At 35.1% G+C, this 18805-nt stretch overlaps 3 protein-coding genes across 8 annotated transcripts in view; 2 read left to right on the top strand and 1 right to left on the bottom strand.

Annotated features, from left to right (window-relative positions):
* Positions 1–541: 541 nt before the first annotated feature.
* On the bottom strand, positions 542–5884 carry LOC135127054 (receptor expression-enhancing protein 2-like). 6 transcript variants are annotated; one of them, XM_064053356.1, is made up of 7 exons: positions 5510–5884; positions 3715–3787; positions 3397–3594; positions 3238–3339; positions 2142–2537; positions 1220–2068; positions 542–936 (listed from the first exon to the last, which is right to left on the bottom strand). In XM_064053356.1, exons 1-6 carry the CDS (start codon positions 5539–5541, stop codon positions 1232–1234), a joined length of 1638 nt encoding a protein of 545 aa, XP_063909426.1. In that variant the 5' UTR covers positions 5542–5884; the 3' UTR covers positions 542–936; positions 1220–1231. The 6 variants fall into 6 exon arrangements, with proteins under 6 accessions (XP_063909426.1, XP_063909430.1, XP_063909431.1 ...); XM_064053360.1 differs by having other exon boundaries at positions 1585–2068; positions 5510–5882; XM_064053361.1 differs by having other exon boundaries at positions 1852–2068; positions 5510–5879.
* Positions 5885–6459: 575 nt separating this feature from the next.
* LOC135127053 (uncharacterized) overlaps positions 6460–18805 on the top strand; it is a 51864-nt gene continuing 39518 nt past the window's right edge. The window contains exon 1 of the mRNA XM_064053354.1: positions 6460–6672. The gene's annotated coding sequence lies outside the window, so the exon portion shown is untranslated. The remainder of the gene's footprint in view (positions 6673–18805) is intronic.
* LOC135127052 (lysine-specific demethylase 3A) overlaps positions 18095–18805 on the top strand; it is a 290069-nt gene continuing 289358 nt past the window's right edge. The window contains exon 1 of the mRNA XM_064053353.1: positions 18095–18502. Within this exon, the coding sequence (XP_063909423.1) occupies positions 18347–18502 (156 nt within the window). The 5' untranslated portion in view covers positions 18095–18346. The remainder of the gene's footprint in view (positions 18503–18805) is intronic.

Raw genomic sequence — 18805 nt, 5'->3', positions numbered from 1 at the left:
AATATGTTGCCATTTGAGCAGAAATGACAGTCACACAGTATATTTGTCTCCAAAGTCGACGATATTCTTAACGAGCCCTTCCTTGAATTTATGATTCATATTAAATAAAACACGTTTTCTTTCCTGTAAAATTTAATCCTTGACTAACGTTTCGTAGCAATCAATCAGATAATCATATACAGGGTGTTTCAGTTCGGTTGATTTGTCAAAACTACTTAAAATTTACAGTAGTTCACAAAACAAACGTGTTTCGGATAAATTTTAATTTAAAATTGTTAATCAATAACAACAAAGAACGTGGTACAAACGACTATTTTTTCCACAATAACAGATATAATATATTGCTGAAACAAAGTTGACCTTATTTGATCGATTTGTTCTATAATTTTTTTTTCTATTCTACAGTCGTGTTCGGTACGTATAACAGATCTGACTCTATTGCGTGAAAGTTTCAATTAAAACCATTAAATTAACATACATACGCACAGCGGCAAAATAATTGACCCTTCTGGACTTAACATATTGCAAATAAAAACCATAGAACGGTAACTTTTTTTTTATTTCAAACATTTATGTATATACGTATTCATTGTAAACTTAATATAAAATGAGCTAAGAAAGTCATGCACAATTTAATAAATAACTTAAATAAGCTAACCTAGTCGTAGATGTATATCACCAGCACGCATTAGTAGCATCTTCTCAGTCCTATTACGACTTATTTAAAAAATAAATAAATCATTTATCTATAAAGCAAGTCTTACAATAGAAAAGATTTGCTATAGAAAACATACATAAAATATACTTAAAAGTGTAACTGGCTAGAATAAATAACAAACCAAATCACAATTGCGTTTTGAGTGGCTTTCAATGTCTTTAAACAGTTTTCTTCTTAGTGGCCCTCTTTGTCCGAGGCAAGGTCGCGCTTGGGATGTCCTAAAACATTGAAATTTAACAAGGCACTCGTTACAATCTTTCGTTTCGTTCGCAGCCGTTTATAAATACATTTATAAACAGCCACGATACACTACTCTACTATCCAAACAAATCTAAACTACCATCTTGCGAAATTTCCCGCCAAAAGAAACCAAACTTTAAATCAGAACAGCAGTACAGTTTTGGCGAAAAACCTATAAGTATTCAAACAAGCGCGTAGTTAATCAATCCATTCTCAAACTAATTAGTTAGTGGCTTGTCGAACACATCACACAATTCATGCCTGGGGTGCTTTTTAATCAATATCTTCATCGACATATCTGCGTATTATTTTCAGTCTTCGATGAGCCAGCGGCGACTCCGTCAGTGACTGAATCGACATTCTGCTGGCACTTTTCTCAACTTTACCTACACTTGCGACCAGATCGTTGTCACTTTTCGACTGTACTTTACTCTCTGCTAATTGCAGATAATGCTTTGAGTCAATTTCGTGCCACGAAGCTCGCTTTTCTAGAGAATCTCTAATCTTTTTCGGGAATTTTATTAGTTTGGAAAGAGAGGAGTCAAGTTTCCCCTTCGAGAACGACAGGGATTTGTTAATTAGAGTGCGACGCTTCGACTTAGGCGACTGTATAAAAATTTCCTTACGTTCGCAGTCTGGGTTCTCCAGCGGTTTCACGACTCCTGGTTTTAGAACTAAGGTCGCTTTTATCGCGGCAACGTTTTCGACGGGGCTTGGGGGCTTCGGAGCCGCTTTTTTGTGATATTTACCACCACGGGTCTGTTCTGTCTCTTTTTCTTTTAACGATATCGTTTCGGGTTCGGTTTCTCGACTAGTTTGTTTTAAAGGTTCGGTTTCTGCTTGTTCTGTTGGATCGGTGCGTGCTAAAGACTCAATTTCTGTAATGTTTTTACCTTCGGCCACTGTTTCCTTCTCAGTGGGGTCGGGGCATGCTGTTAATTGTTCGCTACTCGTGCTTTTGTTACTTTTCTCTTCTACCGACCGATCATGCAAAGATTCAACCGAATCCAGAAACTCGTCCTCACTTGACTGATCGAGCTCATCGATGGATCTAGCTTTGTCATTCACGAAAATGATGTTTGTGTCAAACACTTCACTTTCATCGCTGTCCTTCAAGTACAACGTTCGATCAAAGAAAGAAATTTCCACATTACAAAAACGGTCACAACAATCGAATACTTACTTCGCTTAGTGACGACTTCTTGAGCCCGGATGTGGACCTCGTGACTCTTGTTGGTCTAGCTCTGCTTAGAGAGCCCGTTCGAACTAAGCCTTCGCGGGCTTGCAGCTTGGGTGGCTGTCCTGGGTATAAGCCTTCGCCACTTGAGTAACCTGAGCTAATGTCTTCAGCTGACTGGACATGTTGGATCCTGTCGGATCTAATAACGTCAACTTCTGGGAAATATAAGGAAGCAGTGGAGGATGTTGGTCGATTAGGGCTACGTCGACGACGGAGCAAACGGGGGTCAGTGATTACCACTTCTGAGGTGTCACGACCGTCGCTCGCGTCGAGAGTAGGGTCGCTCAAGTCGCTCAAACTGTAGCTCTTGCGCAATTGGTTTACCAGTCCTCCGCCACCCTGAAACGCGTCGAGAATTCACCAACGACCTAAGTAAGTCTCGACACCTAGCAGACACTAAAGCGCATGCATTACGTAGGGGACAAAGTGCTTGAGTAAGTGTTCGTTAGTGCATGGATGATGTAACTTTTAGTCGTTTTAAAAATCCACTATACCAGCTGAAAGATAAAGATAAAACGAAAAGAAAAAAATGAATAAAACTAGAAAATATTTATTGGCAAAAATCACATGGCGTTGATGAATTTGAATCTAACCAATATTTATTTAAAAGTAGGTAAATGTTTAAGGCACCAGTTCAATACACACTAAAAAATCGATAAAAAATAATAAGTAACAGATTAAAAATATAAAAAATTAAACTACTACAAACTCAAGGAAACGAAAAATCAGTCGCTCATCTCCTCGTTCTTTTTATTTTTCCTAGATTTTTTAGCAGCCTTTCCTTTATTCTTTGCGGCTCTTCCGCTTCTAGTTTGCGGCCTTTCGTAGTCCAGCTCGAGCTCATCATCATCATCAGCGGAATAGAATTCGTTTGTAAATTCTTGTGCGGATTGTGATTTAACAGCAACATCAACCTGATCTTTCTGTGTGATGGTAGTATCAGACAAGGAAAGCATCGGGTTAAAATTCTGTTTATTGGAAGAACAAAGTGCGATGGGTGTTAGGTGATTGTTAAACTAGCGACGTTAAAAAAACAAACCTTGATGGCTGTTTGCATCAATGCCGTCACACCCTTGGATCCCAAGTCGAGGAACTGTTTGTAGCTCTGTTCTTTGGCTTTGCTGATGTATTCGTCAATTTCCTGTGAAAAATTCATCGGTTTTGGTTGTTAGTACGTAGGTAGCAAGTGCGATCTCACCTGTTCCCTGCTGCTTAAAGCAGGATGAACGAACTTGCGATACAAAATGCTGGAGCCTTTGGTGGCAGGCGATAGCAACCATATGACTAAAATAATCTTAATTTCGTAATAAAAAGGTAACCAACTGAAAAAAACATCGGTGAATGTTTCGGCGCAGGTGAAAAGCGCAAATACGATCCAATACATCATCCATTTGACCTGGAAAACGGGACAAAGAACAAACTCAAAGTAAATTCCAGTCGCGGCTAATAATAGCCGGGTTAATTCCAGACTGTTGGGTGCTGGGGCTCACAAGCATGCAACGAACGGTCTACTTACATATTCTTTAACATTTTTCGTTTTCACAGCCTTGTAAGAAGCATAAGCGGGGTACAGCGTTCCGAAGAGCAATCTGTAAAGAGGATAGACGAGGAGATAAGTCAGGGCTTTATGACAGAAGGCGACGAGGGTTAACGTTAACAACCCGACGTGTGTTAACGAAGGTCTAACACCGGACAGCAAACTACTAATCAGAGCATTCGTGTTGTGATGTTGTATGTTGAACATGATGCGTCTTCCAGCAGTTTCCTGCCAGGCAGCAGGACTCCGACTGGTACTAACTCGTACTGAGGGGTTTCGATGCACGCGTCGCACAGGAAATGACCGACCACCAAAGAGAGCCAACGCATAAAATAAACAGTTACGAAGGATATGACAGCAACTTTGTTGTTCGGAGCGTGGTTTTGGCGGCCGAAAAAATTGCGTATCTCATACCTGTATTATAAATACAACACTATCACTTGGCCATTCCAATATATTGTGAACCGAATTTCCGGCTTTTCCCTCTGGGACATGGTAAAGATGCGTTGTTAACGTGAACTCGACTAATCAAGGCCTATTTTGAGACGACAATGAAGAGGAATATTTTAAGACCCGACGTGGGTAATGCCAAATCTGCGACCCATCCAAGCCGACGATGTAGATTTATTTATAACTAACGGCACGGCGTTTGGAAATATTCGGTTTTAAGAAACTCGAGCTAATAAAATCATTCGCTCGTCAGAATATTTGCATGTTTATTTTAATCATTACACACGTTGAAGGTCGTTAGACTCGCGAAATTCGTTTCCATTAGTAGGTGGTTAACATGTATTTGAGCGAAGTAGTCCACATCGACACACGTAAAAATTAAAATGATATCGTTATGCTCGATGGTTTGAAAATATAGTGCGTTATATCCTACTTTTCTGGACAATGCGAATTTAATATAATAGGCAATTAAACGTGCTACTTTTACATGGGCATTTGTCTTTTGTTCGATTAATAATAATAGTCCAATGATTAAAATTATGTATGTAGGTACTGAAAATGCGCACAATTGCCAATTGTTGGTTGATAGTTAATTCCAATAATTTCTGCAACCAGTTCTAACCAGTTCAGATGCAATTATTGACAAAATAATTCAAAATGTGACTAACGCATTACCAAAACTTCCTCCTACACAAAGCGTTCAACCGAATCGAATTGTCTGGCTCCCGTTGTTAGTGAAACCTGCTTTATTAATACACAATATTGCGATACACATTTTATTATGCATGAGCAATAGGCAGTTTTGTGCACAAACCGTTATATTATTACACACCATATACAAATTAATTTTCAAGAATTTTCAAACCTCTCTTAATCAACACAACTGGGTCGTTAATTCAAGGTAATTCTTGATCTACCCAATATGGACAGAAGTGAGAACATGTTTGGAAAATGAATTCAAACGACGAAGGTGAATTACATTAATCATTTACATAATTTTCTGTTATACGAGATCAGTCGTCGACACCGTCAACAAAGGAATGACAGGATCACGTCTGAACAAAAGGTGACAACAAAAAGTGAGGTTATGAGCACTTAATCGAAGTGCCCCCTGAATTACCACGTACGTCGATAACACACACAATAAAACACCCGAAAAACAATCAAATAAACCGTCTGATAAAAAAACATTCGCCGATAAGGGAATATTGCAAAATCCGTTATTAAATGTCAACACTCTCTTTTGTTTGGGCTGTCAGATGATCAAATTTTAAACGTAGGTCGAACTTCAGGGGAGGATTAATTCGAGAAAATAAATACTTACATGACTAATCTGGATATTATTGATGATATCATTCTATCCTGTGTATTTTTTTGTGTTAAAAACAATGAATATACTACACTAAAGAAATGTCTGTCAAGGTAAATTATAAATTAAAGGTTCACTGATGTACTGCGCGCCGGCCATCACAGCCATCTTGATCTTGGACATCTGCGCTGCGCGCTTCTCTTGTTGCTATCCTCTCCACCTCTAGTTGTCAAGCCCCACCAATGCGATATTGAAATATCGAACCGAGTTCTCAGACCGATACATTTTCGCGCCAAAATACTATACGTTTATTTAATAATAAATCGTGATGTAATGGGGAAATATCAAGGTAATGTGTGCTGAGTGCCCCGAAAAGCTTGAAATAATCGAATGATTTAACAAGCAATAAGTGAAAGGCTTGCCAGAAATAAATTTAGACAGATAAGATAAACACATGCTGGTGAAATTGTTCAATAATGATCGTTATTTATGTTGTAAAGATCAAAAGCAATCATCATTAAGACATTGTTGACGACATCGGCTAATGCCTCGTCTGATAACACGACGTGCACCACAATAATTCGTTATTTGAATTAGCTTTTATTTATTATAAAAGAGACGAGCACCCAGGTTGGAAAATTAATTTCGTGTTTCAGTTTCACGAATTCTGAAATTTAGAAGAAAAAGAGCCATTCAGTCGTTGTTCAGTAAAATTATTTTCAAAAGAAAAAATATATTAAATTTTTCATAAATACGAACAAAGTACATAGTAACAAAAAATTCCACTGAGAATCAAAGAGTATTTATTAGCGGAAAATGGTGAAAATAATACATCTTTTTCGACACCATTGTTTTTTGGATACAGTTTACGAAGACTGTGTGTTTTAATTGGTGAATTTTTGCTGTAATTAATTTGTTATAATCCTCAATTGGATAAATTGTGTCATTTTAATACTTAAACGGGCATTCGCAATACGAGATGCTGCTAAGGTAATCTTGTGATGGCTGTGTAATGCTGGTTGCATAATCTTGCTGATAACTGTGTAGGGGAGAGCAGGGTCAATTCTAAAATGTGACGTACGATATTTAATAATACTTATTAGAAAAACCAACACTAGTGTAAAAGTAAAGTGTCATTGTTGGTTATAAAAAGAAAACTCAACGAGTACACACACGGCGTAAGTAATTTTCGAATTCGTAGTCTTTTTGAAAACTCAACTATTACTGAGATATTGTCAAAGTAAATGATAAAATTCTTATTCTTTTTTAATTATAGGCTTTGGGAGTAGTGTACACGAACGTATTGTTTGTCATTATCAATGCAGCAATAACAGAGATTTTACTTAAACTTGTTATTTAAATTGAGGTTATGTTTTTATTTATTAAGTGTAAATCAGTCATTTATAACACCGTGTCTATTTTGTAAATTTTGAACATTTGTGGTTACAGTATGTACAGCGTAATTATGAAAGATTGACCGAAATTTTACCCTTTGCCGCCTTGTTGCAAATGATTGATGACTACTCGTCGGCTGTCACAAATGTCAATGATAACTCAAATGTGAGAGTGTGTTTGTAAAGAGCGAGGACCACTTCCAACATTTCTTGTACGATTGATCGAGTAAATACAACTAAACTAGAGTACAAAAGTCTTCCCTTTTCGTCTGTCTATCTGTCTGTCTATCTGACTGTACCTATCCATTTTTATTAGACACGTAATCTCCAAAACTATCAGACCGATTGTTGTTAAATTTTGTAGCTATGTATATTAGAAATGGATTCTATTACAATACTTTTCTAACTTGCGGGGTTTATATTTTGCATATTTTTTTCTTAATATACGTAATCGTCCCCTCACAATAAAAAAACTGAATGTTTAAAATGGTAAATTTTATCCCCCACACTGCTCTAGAAATTTACCCTTTTAAACATGTTTTCAATTTATTGTCGTGGAAAGAAAACTATGTACACATATTAAAAAAAAGAAAGCATAATACAAACCCCGCCCTCCCGGCATTTCTCAGTTGTGATAACTGTTTTTATTCGTTGTGAGCGGAGAGGCGGAGCTTAATTGCAAAATCCTTATTTCTCTACAAGAAACTACCATGTGAAACATCTTTTTAAGCATCATGTTGTTGAAAGAAAACTATACATATGTAAAGGAAAAAAAAGTCGCCCCGCCCACCCACCCAAATCTCAAATCTGATGAATTTTTCATTCGTTGTCAGACAGAGTATTGTAAAATCGATATTTCCCAAAACGAAAATTTACCATATTAAACGTTTTAAATACATATATTGTGGTGAAAAGATCATTGCATATAACTAAAAAAATTTAAGCCCCGCCTATCCACCTCTATTTCAGTTGTAATGATGTTATTCCTTATGTGCCTGGGGGCGGAGTTTAATTACAAAATCTTTAATTCTTTACAAGAACTTATCATCTAAAACATGTTTTAAGTATGGTGTTGAAAGAAATCTGTATATATTTAGAATAAAAAAAAGAAAGCAAAAAGAAAGCCCCACCCACTCACTCTTATCTCAGTTATGGTGAATTTTTAATTAAAACATATTTTAAGTACAATAATCATATTGTTCAAAATACATACATATATCATTTTGAGAAAAAGGAGACTGTGTAACCTTTTCTCCCCTACTGTGTCAACAGCAACAAAAGATGTTTCACATGGTAATTTTTTGTAGAGAAATATAGATTTTGCAACGCTCCGCCCTCTTGGCTCACGATGAATAAAAAAAATCGTTACAAATGAGATAGGGTGGGTGGGCGGGCTTTATATTTTGCATTTTTTTTTCTTAATATACATAGTCTTCCCTCCACAACAAAACACTGAAACATGTTTAAAATGGTAAATTTTATCGCCCACACTTCTTTTTTAGAAATTTACCCTTTTAAACATATTTTCAATTTATTGTCGTGAAAAGAAAACTTTGTACACATTTAAAAAAAGAAAGCATAATACAAACGCCGCCGCTCCGGCCCTTTCTCAGTTGTGATAACTGTTTTTATTCGTCGTGAGCCGAGAGGCGGAGTTTAATTGCAAAATCCTTATTTCTCTACAAGAAACTACCATATAAAACATGTTTTTAAGGCTTCATGTTCTTGAAAGAAAACTATAAATGTCAAGAAAAAAAGAAGGTAAAAATTAAGCCCCGCCCACCTACCCGAATCTCAAATGTGACGAATTTTTTATTCGTTGTGAGACGGAGGGGCGGAGCTTGATTGTAAAATCGATGTATCCTAAAACAGAAACAAAAGATCATTACATATATGTATCTACAAAAAAGGCAAAATTTAAGCCCCGCCTACCCACTGCCATCTCAGTTGTAATGATATTAATTCCTTATGAGCCCGGGGGCGCAGTTCAATTGCAAAATCCTTATTTCTTTACAAGAACTTAGCCAATAATTCGCTAAGATAAGACTGGTTTTGGCGAATGACATATCCCCTAAGAGAATAGAGGGTGGGTGGACAGGGCTAGTACTTGCTAAGATAGGACTGATTTTGGCAAATTAAATACCCTCTAAGAAAATAAAAGGCGGGTGGGCGGGGCTAGTATTTGCTTGCATGCTGTAAGTGGAAATTTGTGTACCACGTGACATATACAAGGTGAGACATTAAATGCGCGTTCCTCGATATCTCATAATTATTATTAGAAATGGAAAAAAAGTCAAATACCAAAGTTGTGTGGTTCTTCAAGAACTATATTCTAAAATAATTTCCAACTATACGGAGTGTTTTGTTTCTAAGCGTTAACACACAATTTAGTTGTTTTAAATGAAAAACTCTATATATCTTTACGTGTTTTGATTGACCTCTTCCTAAGCTTTACAATCACAGTTTATTATTGAAATTACAATGCGACGTTGCCACGTTATTCCAATTTTCTTGTGGTATAAATTAATGAGATTGAATTTCCATATACAGAGTGTTTATAAAAAATGTTTTAATTATTACAATTTTCATTTTTCGCTCTTTCTTTTTATTTAGTATTTTCTATATTTGAAGTTGATAGTTGCTGCGAATTTTTACTCTTTTAAGAGACACATCGACATATTAGAAATTTGAGAACCAACATAAGACTGATTATGGCAAATGAAATATCCTCTAAGAAAATAAAGGGCGTGTGGGCGGGGCTAGTATTTAATAAGATAAGACTGGTTTTGGCGGATGATGTACCCTCTAGGAAACAGAGGGTGGGTGGGCGGGGCTAATACTTCGCTAAGATAGGACTGATTTTTGCAAATTACATACACTCCAAGAAAATAAAGGGCGGGTGGGCGGGGCTAGTACTTGTTAAGATAAGACTGATTTTAGCAAATGATATACTCTCTCAAAAAAATAGCGGGCGTGGTGTTCCATTTGAAAATTGTTAAGTTTTAGATTTTTTTATAAACACTTCGTATATGAAATTTGATTTGGTTACTACCACAACAAAGCGCGTACCCTTCTGCATTCTTTCAGAAAATATTGTAAGACAGACTTTAAAAATAACCCTAAGAGTGATTTTTTGTGGACCATTCCATTTCCAAAAAATTTAGAGAAAACAGGAATAGCCCGGCATAGCATACAACTTAGTTTTTCTTATGGAACACTCTATATATTTTTACATGTTCTCCTTAACCTCTTTCTAGGTTTGATCAGCATAGTTTTTTAATTCCTCTGCGATGTTGCCCATGTCGTTGCAATTTTTTTATTTTTTTTAGTATTGCAATGGTTCACGAACTAAATCAATATTCGCCTCAAAACTGAGAAAATGTGAAAATTTAGCCACTTCATCTTAAATAAGTTTTTTGTAATGATATAAAATGACTTAATACAAATAAGAAAGATGCCTCCAAAAAGGCAACAGAAAGTATTAGGATCTGGTGGTTCGAGAAAAAATAAACTCTGAAGGGCAAAAAGACTTTTTAAATTATTTTTCCTCTGCTGCTGCTAAGCGTGTCATAAAGTTGGTGCACCATTTTTTTACACCCTGTATTTTGATGAAAAATTTACCGTGCTTATAGAAATTGGAAAAAATATGTTTTTAAACATGGTGTTGAAAGAAACTTGTACATATTTAGAATAAAAAAAAAGAAAGTAAGTAAGCCTACAGCTTTTGTTGTATACGCTAAACGGAACACTCTATATGTTTGAAAATACTTTTAAATTATAGCTCTATTAGATTTTTTCTGCAGTCTACAGCGAATGTTTAATTTTGCGCCCTTTGACAATTGGAACACCCCATATGAAGCTACTTTACATGAGTATTTTAGCAGAAATGGTGAAAAATGTTAATTCTGTGCTGTATCATTAACTGTTAAAAAATAAAATATTTTCGAAAGACGTATTTAAAGCGTGTTTTCTAATTTGTTTTTGGCGAATTGTATGTAAAATTCGTAATTTCTTATTCATCCACACACTGCAAAAATTATGTACTGCTAATGAATAATGTTGCAGTATTTTACTTAATACGATTCATTTATTGTGCGATGCATCGATGAATAAAAACTCTGCAAAAAATGCCTGAACTGATAAGGTTTCAGCGAGAATTTTTTGTTCATTGTTCGTGGTACTCGAAATACATAGTTCTATCGGTTTTAACTGTGTTGATGGCGTGTGCGGTGGGTAATTTAGTTTGTTTAATAAGTGGTTTCTTTCTGTTAAAAATAATTTGATTTCGGGTTTAAAGTGAAAAGTGCGTGTTGTGATGTGTCCATGAGGAAGGAGTCTGCAAGAATCGGCGCGGAAGGAAAAGAAATCAGGATTTAAAGGGTAAGTGTTGGTATTAGGCTTTATGTATCAGTCTATTATTCAATGTATTGTATCTTATTTCTTCGGTTCTTTTATTCTAAATTGATATAAAAATACGAATGTTAAGGGAGAAATAGTTGTATAGAAAAATCATTACTCAATGACTTAATAAATGTTTGTTTCAACAAAAACTCAAACGTTAATACCTCGTCAGATACTAGCCTTTTCGGCTGAATTAGATCTAATTTTGATTTTTATCTTATTACGGATCGTCTTTGCGTTTTATATACGCATCACTGAAATTAATAATATTATCAAACTTTTTTTTTTGTATTTTGAATCCGTTATGTGGATTATTATTTTCTGTTCATTTTCACCAAGAATCGCGTGATCTAAATGTAAAATTTATTTTGTTTAGAATTTATACTGTGATTTCAAAACTTTTTCCGATTAGTATTTTTTAAATCTTACTTATTTAACTTGTGTAATGTTGAACTGCACCGCTATTAAAAATTAGTAAGTATGTATAAAGTTGTATGTGTTTTTTGTTGTAGTGGGTTCGTAAATGAAGCTGATGGGATTCGCTAAATTGTAGCAGAAAAAGAAGCCTAAAGGTTAGAATTTTACATTAATTAATTTTAAACTGGGTGTTGTTTTTGTTAACATTTTTTAGACTTTTATGAAGACTATTTTGACCGGTAATTTTTTGTTTCACCAAAAATTTTTTGACGTCTTTTTGTTACATAAGTACATATTTCATTTTATTTCTTATGCACTCTCTAAGTGATCGATTTCTTTTTATGTATATAAAAATTGATAACTGAATACTGAATAAGAATTTATTTCTCATTAAAAATGATCGAATTCTTCTTATTTTACTTCATCTAGTGCTTCTTTAGCACACGTTGTTCTTTTCTTTATTTAAACGCCGACCTGCTATACTGTGTCAGGACAAATTCGCTTTGGAATTAAATTTTCCAGAAATTTTCGATTCTTGATTTATCGCATTTTTGTTTCCACATTAATACCTGCTCTGGGGTCCAAATTTTACCACATTTTTCTGTCGTTAATTAAAATTGTCATTTCATAAATAATATAAATAAAATATAATAACAAATGATAATTCTTTTTTTTAGCTAATATACAACATACTCCTATTATATTTGTAGTTTATGTGTCTGCCTTGATTTTTATCACAATTACGTCACAATTTCTTCTTTCAGTTTGTGTATGAGTATTTGAAAATACATTTCCATAACGCTAGAGAGTCTATCATGACTTGTAAAATATCTATTGTTCGATAAAAAATATATATAAATTTCCGTTCATGGTATTCAACAAATAGTAAGAGCAGTTTTGAAGAAAATTCAATCGAATATATGTGAAATAAAACATCTTGTGTATTTTCAAGTGTCACAGCAAACTGCAGTCCTATTTTTTCACCCGACTGACTTACAAAAATAGCACAGTTCTAAAAAACAAACTAATTTATCTACTTGCGACTGGACGGGTTGCATCGGTCAAGGAAAATCAATCGTACTAATTAAAATTTTGATTAAACATTGACCGGGCGTAATTATTCATAAAAGAAAACAAACGCTACAGGTGAACAAATACGTTGGAACATATGTCTCTTTTCACACAGAAGATAGGCTATCTTTCAATTTTATTTTAATCATTTACAAACATACGAAATTGTTGTTGGAACACTGAAATATTGTATCATTCCTCTAGAAACCAGGGTGCAACCGTGGTATGAAATTGTCCTAAAATAAATTTGTTTATTTCAGTTTGGAGGTTAGTTGGTTAAGCGATTTTGTCTATCATCATTCATCACACATACAGGGTCACTAGAATGTATGGAAACGGTTGAGAACCAATTGTACAAATCAACTGAAATTAGATATGGGAGTACAAGAAGTTGTGGTCTAATTATTCGTGAAAACATTTTTTTTTTTTACTTTATTTAATTTGGAGATGCAAGGCCAACTTGATTTTTGAGACGGCACTACCATATAATTCATATTAAAAAAATAAATAAATTAATCAATAACAACTGAAACCAAAATCAAACTTCTGTTTTCTACAAAAGATGCTCAAAATGCTGTCCATTTACTTCATGTCAGTAAAAAAAAAACGCTAAATAAAATTTTGTAGTGAGTTAATGAGAATTTCTGGACGAATTCTAGCGATTTCGTTACGTATGCGTTCCTGTACGTCTTTAATGTGAACGGTGTATTAACATAAACGCGACTTTTCAAATAGCCGCACAAAAAAAGTCAAGCGGTGTCAAATCTGGTGATCTGGCAGGCCACTCAATAGTACCTCTTCGGTCTATCCATCTGCCAGGAAAAGTTTCATTTAAGTACTGTCGCACTTGACTTTCAAAATGGGATGGAGCACCATCTTGTGGAAACCAAATAGTTTCTGCTGGTTAGTTACTCCGCATTTCGGCAATTGGAAAACAATTCTCTAAGTCTAGGCACTATACATTCCCGCAACAACCTTAAATATCAATTTAAATTTCCATTAATAAAACAAGGACCAACTTGAGCAAAACTTCGTCTTTTAACCGATAAATCGTTAATAATTAATTCTATGCGCTCAGTTTTACTTGGATGCACCATTTTTGCAAGAAAGACTCTACATGTCAAATTAAAATTATTTTCAAAGGTAACTACATATGTCATCTTTCTTTTTTTATTTATTTATTTATTTTTATTTAAAATAATTGATTTTGCCATTTCAATCAGAAAGAAAGTATGATTGTGCTACATCAGTGAATTCAGAAAAACAAATCTCTATAAAAAATGCATTAATAAATAATATAGTAGTACCATTTAAAAAAAATCAAGTGGGCCTTGCATTTCGAAAACAAATAAAGCAAAAAAAATTTTTTTCTGACGAGTAATTAGAGCACAACTTGTACCTCTATACCTAATTTTTGGTGATTTCTACAACTGGTTCTCAAGATCTTTAACCGTAGATACTCTAGTACCAGTTAAATTATTTGGACCAATTTAACAATTTCTGAAGTTGCAGATAAAATTACGTATGTTACACGTTGTGTAAAGTAGTGTTACCACACGCCGTCACAGCAAACTTGCAACACAGTTACCATTGCTATATCTTAAGTAGGATTTATAAACTTGCTGTTGATGTTGAAGTTCCCGTTACAGTTGCTGTTCCCGCCAATGTTGCTTTTAGAGCTGAAAATTCACAAACTCCATTGCCAAGTTGGCGTTGACAGTAACTTTGATGTTCAACTTTTGCTCTATTTAAAGAGGTTTTCTGTTTCTTCTTGTCGAAATAAGTCTACACATATTAAGAAAAAAAGACAAAATGTAGCCCCGCCCACCCGCCCTATCTCAATTGTGATGATTTTTTTTATTCGTCGTGATCCAAGAAGGCGGAGCTTAACTGCAAAATTCTTATTTCTCTACGAAAAATTAGAAACATATTTTTGAGTATCGTGTTGTTCAACGAATACTATGCATATATTAAGAAAAAAATAAAGTCAAATATTAGACAGCACCCATACCCAACCCGATTTCAATTCTCAGTTGTGATGAATTTTTCATTCGTTGTCAGATAGAGGGGCGGGGCTTAATTGCAAGATCCATATTTGTCTACAAGAATTTACCATTTTAAATGTGTTTTAAGTTTCTTGGTCTGAAAAGACGACTACGTATATTAAGAAAAAAGGCAACATATAAAATCCCGCACACACGCCCTATCTCAATTGTGATGATTTTTTTTTAATCGTCGAAAGCTAAAGGATCGGAATTTAACTGCAAAATCCTTATTATTTCTCTACAAAAAATTACCATGTAAGACATGTTTTTGAGTATCGTGTCATTCAAAGAATACTATGTATATTAAGAAAAAATTAAAGCGAAAGATTAAGTTCTACCCTGATCTAAGTAGTAACGAAGTTTTCATTCGTTGGCAGACCTAGGGGCGGAGCCTAATTGCAAAATCCATATTTCCTTACAAAATTTACCATTTTAAACGATTTTTGAGTTTCTAAGAATAAAAAATTCATCACAATTGAGATGGGGTGGGTGGGCGGGGTTTATATTTTGCCTTTTTTCTTAATATACATTACTATTCTTTGAACAACACGATACTCAAAACCATGTTTTTAATTTTGTGTAAATAAATAAGTATTTTACAGTTAAGCTCTGCCCCCTTAGTTCACGGCGAATAAAAAAATCATCACAATTGAGATAGGGCGGGTGGGCGGGCTTACATTTTGCCTTTTTGTTTTAATATGTGTAGACTTTTTTCACAACATGCAACTTAAAACATGTTTCAAATGGAAAATTTGTATAAGGAAATATCGATTTTGCAATTAGGCTCCGCCCTATAATTGTAAAATCCCTATTTCCTTGCAAAAATGTACCATTTTAACCATGTTCTAAGTTTCTTGTTGTGAAAAGATGGCTATGGATATTAAGACAAAAAAAGGCAAAATATGACCCCGCCCACCCACCCCATCTCAATTGTGGTGATTTTTTTATATATAAGTTAATTTATATTTCGAGCTTTTTAGATTAATAAAAATAACCGAGCTTTCAGATTTTGAAATTAAAAAGTGAAGGGTTTATATTAATACTGAAATATTGGGTCTTGGAAAGTAGATATTTAAAATTTTGAAATCAAAACATAGTTTTCGTTGGCTAAAAAGGGATAATTAATTTTTTTTTAAATTTCGAAAAATCGGAGATTGTTTTTCAAGATATAACATTTGCGGAATGAACACTGGAACCTTAAAAAGTTGATACTTTAAGCTAATATATTTAAGAAATTTTCAAGCTCGAAATTTTGAAATTTAAAATTAGAAGAGCTTTTGTAATTTAAAAAATGCGGTTTGGAATCAACTCGGATAGAATAATAAAAAAAATCAAAATTTTAAAGTTTGTTTGGAACTTGAGAGAGATTGCTTAGGATCACCGCAGATTTTTTAGGCCGAATGTTTCAGGTATAGTTCTTAAAATCCAAGCAAAAGTGAACCAACTGCATAGAGTGAAGATCGAATTTCAGCGCTTCAAAACATAAGGCGGAATCTAAAACACGATGTCCTTTCAGACTTACAAAACTGAAATCCTGAAATTTAAAATTTAACGATTTTGGGTCAAAGTGACAGTGTTAAGATTTAATATATAAAAATGTTAAAAAAGACTCCGAGATTTGTTAAAATAGCGAAATTTTAATATTTCAAGATTTGAGAACTGAAATGTCGAGTCTTTAATTCTGTTATTGGAACATCGATATTTCGAAACTGCGAAATCAAAAAAAAAGAGTTATCGAGATTCTTAATTATTCAAAAATCAAGAAATACAAGCTTTGGAAATTTAAATATGGTGAAATTAATTTTAAAGCTTTCACGTTATAAAACTAGAGCCTTGGAATATAAAAAGTCCCAGTCATTTTCCTCCAAAATTAATATTCCAAAATCAAAATTCGAGTTCTGAGTTTTAGTTACGAAAATTGAAAGTTTGGAACTTTGAGGTGTATGTCTCAGAAGTGAAACATTTTAAATCTAAAAGTCGAAGTACAGAAATTTGAAATTTAAAGTTTGCATGTAATAAAGTCTTGGCTTTAAAACGCCCAAGTAATTTTAAGACTTGCAGTAGATAATAGTCCAAAACAGTAATATTGATTTTACAATATTATCTCTTGTCACAACGTGAAACTTAAAACATGTTTCAAATGAAAAATTTATATAAGGAAATATCGATTTTGCAATTAGGCTCCGCCACATAATTGCAAAATCCATATTTCCTTGCAAAAATGTACCATTAACCATATTCTAAGTTTCTTGTTGTGAAAACACGGCTAAGTATATTAAGAAAAAACAGGCAAAATATGAAACCCGCCCACCCGCCCTATCTCAAGTGTGATGATTTTTTTATTCGTTGTGAGCCAAACGGGCGGAGCTTAATTGCAAAATCCTTATTTCTCTACAAGAAATAAAAAACATGTTTTTGGGCATCGTATTGTTCAAAGAATACTATGAAAACAACAAGCCAAAAATTAAGCCTCACCCATATCCGTCCCAAGCTCAATTGTGATGAATTTTTTATTCGTTATCAGACCGAGGGGCGGAGCCTAATTGCAAAATCGATACTTTCCTACAATTATTTACCATTTTAAACTTGTTTTGCCTTTCTTGTTGTGAAAAGTGGACTACACATATTAAGAAAAAAGGGCAACATATAAGCCCTTGTAGTTATAATACCTAATCAGTTTTTGAGACGGATAGTAATAAATCTTGTCGATTTAAACGTCGTAAGTACTGACAGAAAGTTACAGTGTAGAAAATGAGAAAAGCTATTTAAAATATGAGGGTTTCGGTGAACAGGTCATGAAATGGCTTTTTTGAATGGTTGAAAACCCAACGTCAATGGCAACGGCGAAAATTAAAAGTTGGTCATCTCGAACGTCACCCCAGCAGCGTGCCAAAAAATAGTTAAATATGCAGAATATGCAAAAATATGCATTTTCAAAATGTTAATATTAAGGCATGCTTTTAGGACTGACGGAATACGAACACCGTCGCGTATGGTCCCGTTTCGCATTCTCCCAATCCAGTCCCGTCTGCGCGAATCCCACAGTACCGCGCTACCGACGTACCACCTTGCTCCACCCAGCTCAAAAATAAACGTAAACCAAGCCCAGCACGGAGTTGTAGTTGTTTTTGCACGTAGTTCGGGGCAGCCGTCGAAGATGTCTCTGCAGGTGCAGCCAACAGGCGGTGCTCTCTGGCGGCGCTTTCGCCAATGCGCCTTCGCTATTACCCGCGATGGAGCTCTACTTGGAGGAGTTCGTTTGGTCCGTCCTCGTGGTGGATGTGTCGACCTAAGCCGACGCCGCGACGATCCCAAGCGAGAGGTTTCTTTGAGGTCGGCCGGTCCGACACCACAGCGAGATTGAAAATCTTTACATGCGTTGGACTGCGCGCTATACCGACTTGATTCAAACAGACGGAATTCCGCCGCCGCCGCCGCCACGATGCTGCTGACCTGACCGCAGCACCGAAAAATGTAAATGTGCAAGAACAACTAATTGCTGTTGAGTGTTATTGTGATGTACGATGGCATACAAATGTCGGGAGGAGATCGTAGGGAAGCGCTTTTTATCAGTGAGTGGCATTTGCAAGTTAAAAGCGGGTAAAATCAGTGAGTGGGGGTGGAGGGCTGGTGTCATACGTGCTGCTACACATAAGGACAACGCTCATCCGGAATTACAGGTAAGAAGTCGACGAGTGCAAAAAGGGGGTGTGTACTGCGAACACCTGCTACTGATGGCTTTCCAATCTGTTTACATGTGAAAAGCCCTGCAGGTGCATTCCGATGGGGAGAATGCGAGGGTCGTTTTCTGACCTATTTTTGGCGAACTGACACGAGGGGTTCGGTGTGTCAAGTCGGAATAAATCATGTATTATTACAAGGGTGGTTTTTAAAATGTGAGGGTTCGCTTCTGGAAATTGCCTCTATTTAAATTCACTTTCGCCCAAAAATTACATCGGCTTTAAAGATTAAAGTGAGAACGG

The sequence above is a fragment of the Zophobas morio genome, unplaced genomic scaffold, assembly GCF_036711695.1.
Source record: "Zophobas morio isolate AGI-343-1 ecotype UQ-CSIRO unplaced genomic scaffold, CSIRO_AGI_Zmor_V1 ptg000011l, whole genome shotgun sequence".
Lineage (NCBI taxonomy): Eukaryota > Metazoa > Arthropoda > Insecta > Coleoptera > Tenebrionidae > Zophobas > Zophobas morio.
The sequence above is the reverse complement of the archived record's forward strand: the minus strand, read 5'-3'. Positions and strand labels throughout refer to the sequence as shown.

Coding starts and splice junctions, on each gene's coding strand:
- LOC135127054 (XM_064053356.1), bottom strand. CDS start 5,541: ATGATATCATCAATAATATCCAGATTAGTCAT. Junction 3,788..5,509: donor ATAATATCCAGATTAGTCAT/GTAAGTATTTAT, acceptor TCCTCTTTACAG/ATTGCTCTTCGGAACGCTGT. Junction 2,538..3,237: donor TGATGCAAACAGCCATCAAG/GTTTGTTTTTTT, acceptor GACGCGTTTCAG/GGTGGCGGAGGACTGGTAAA.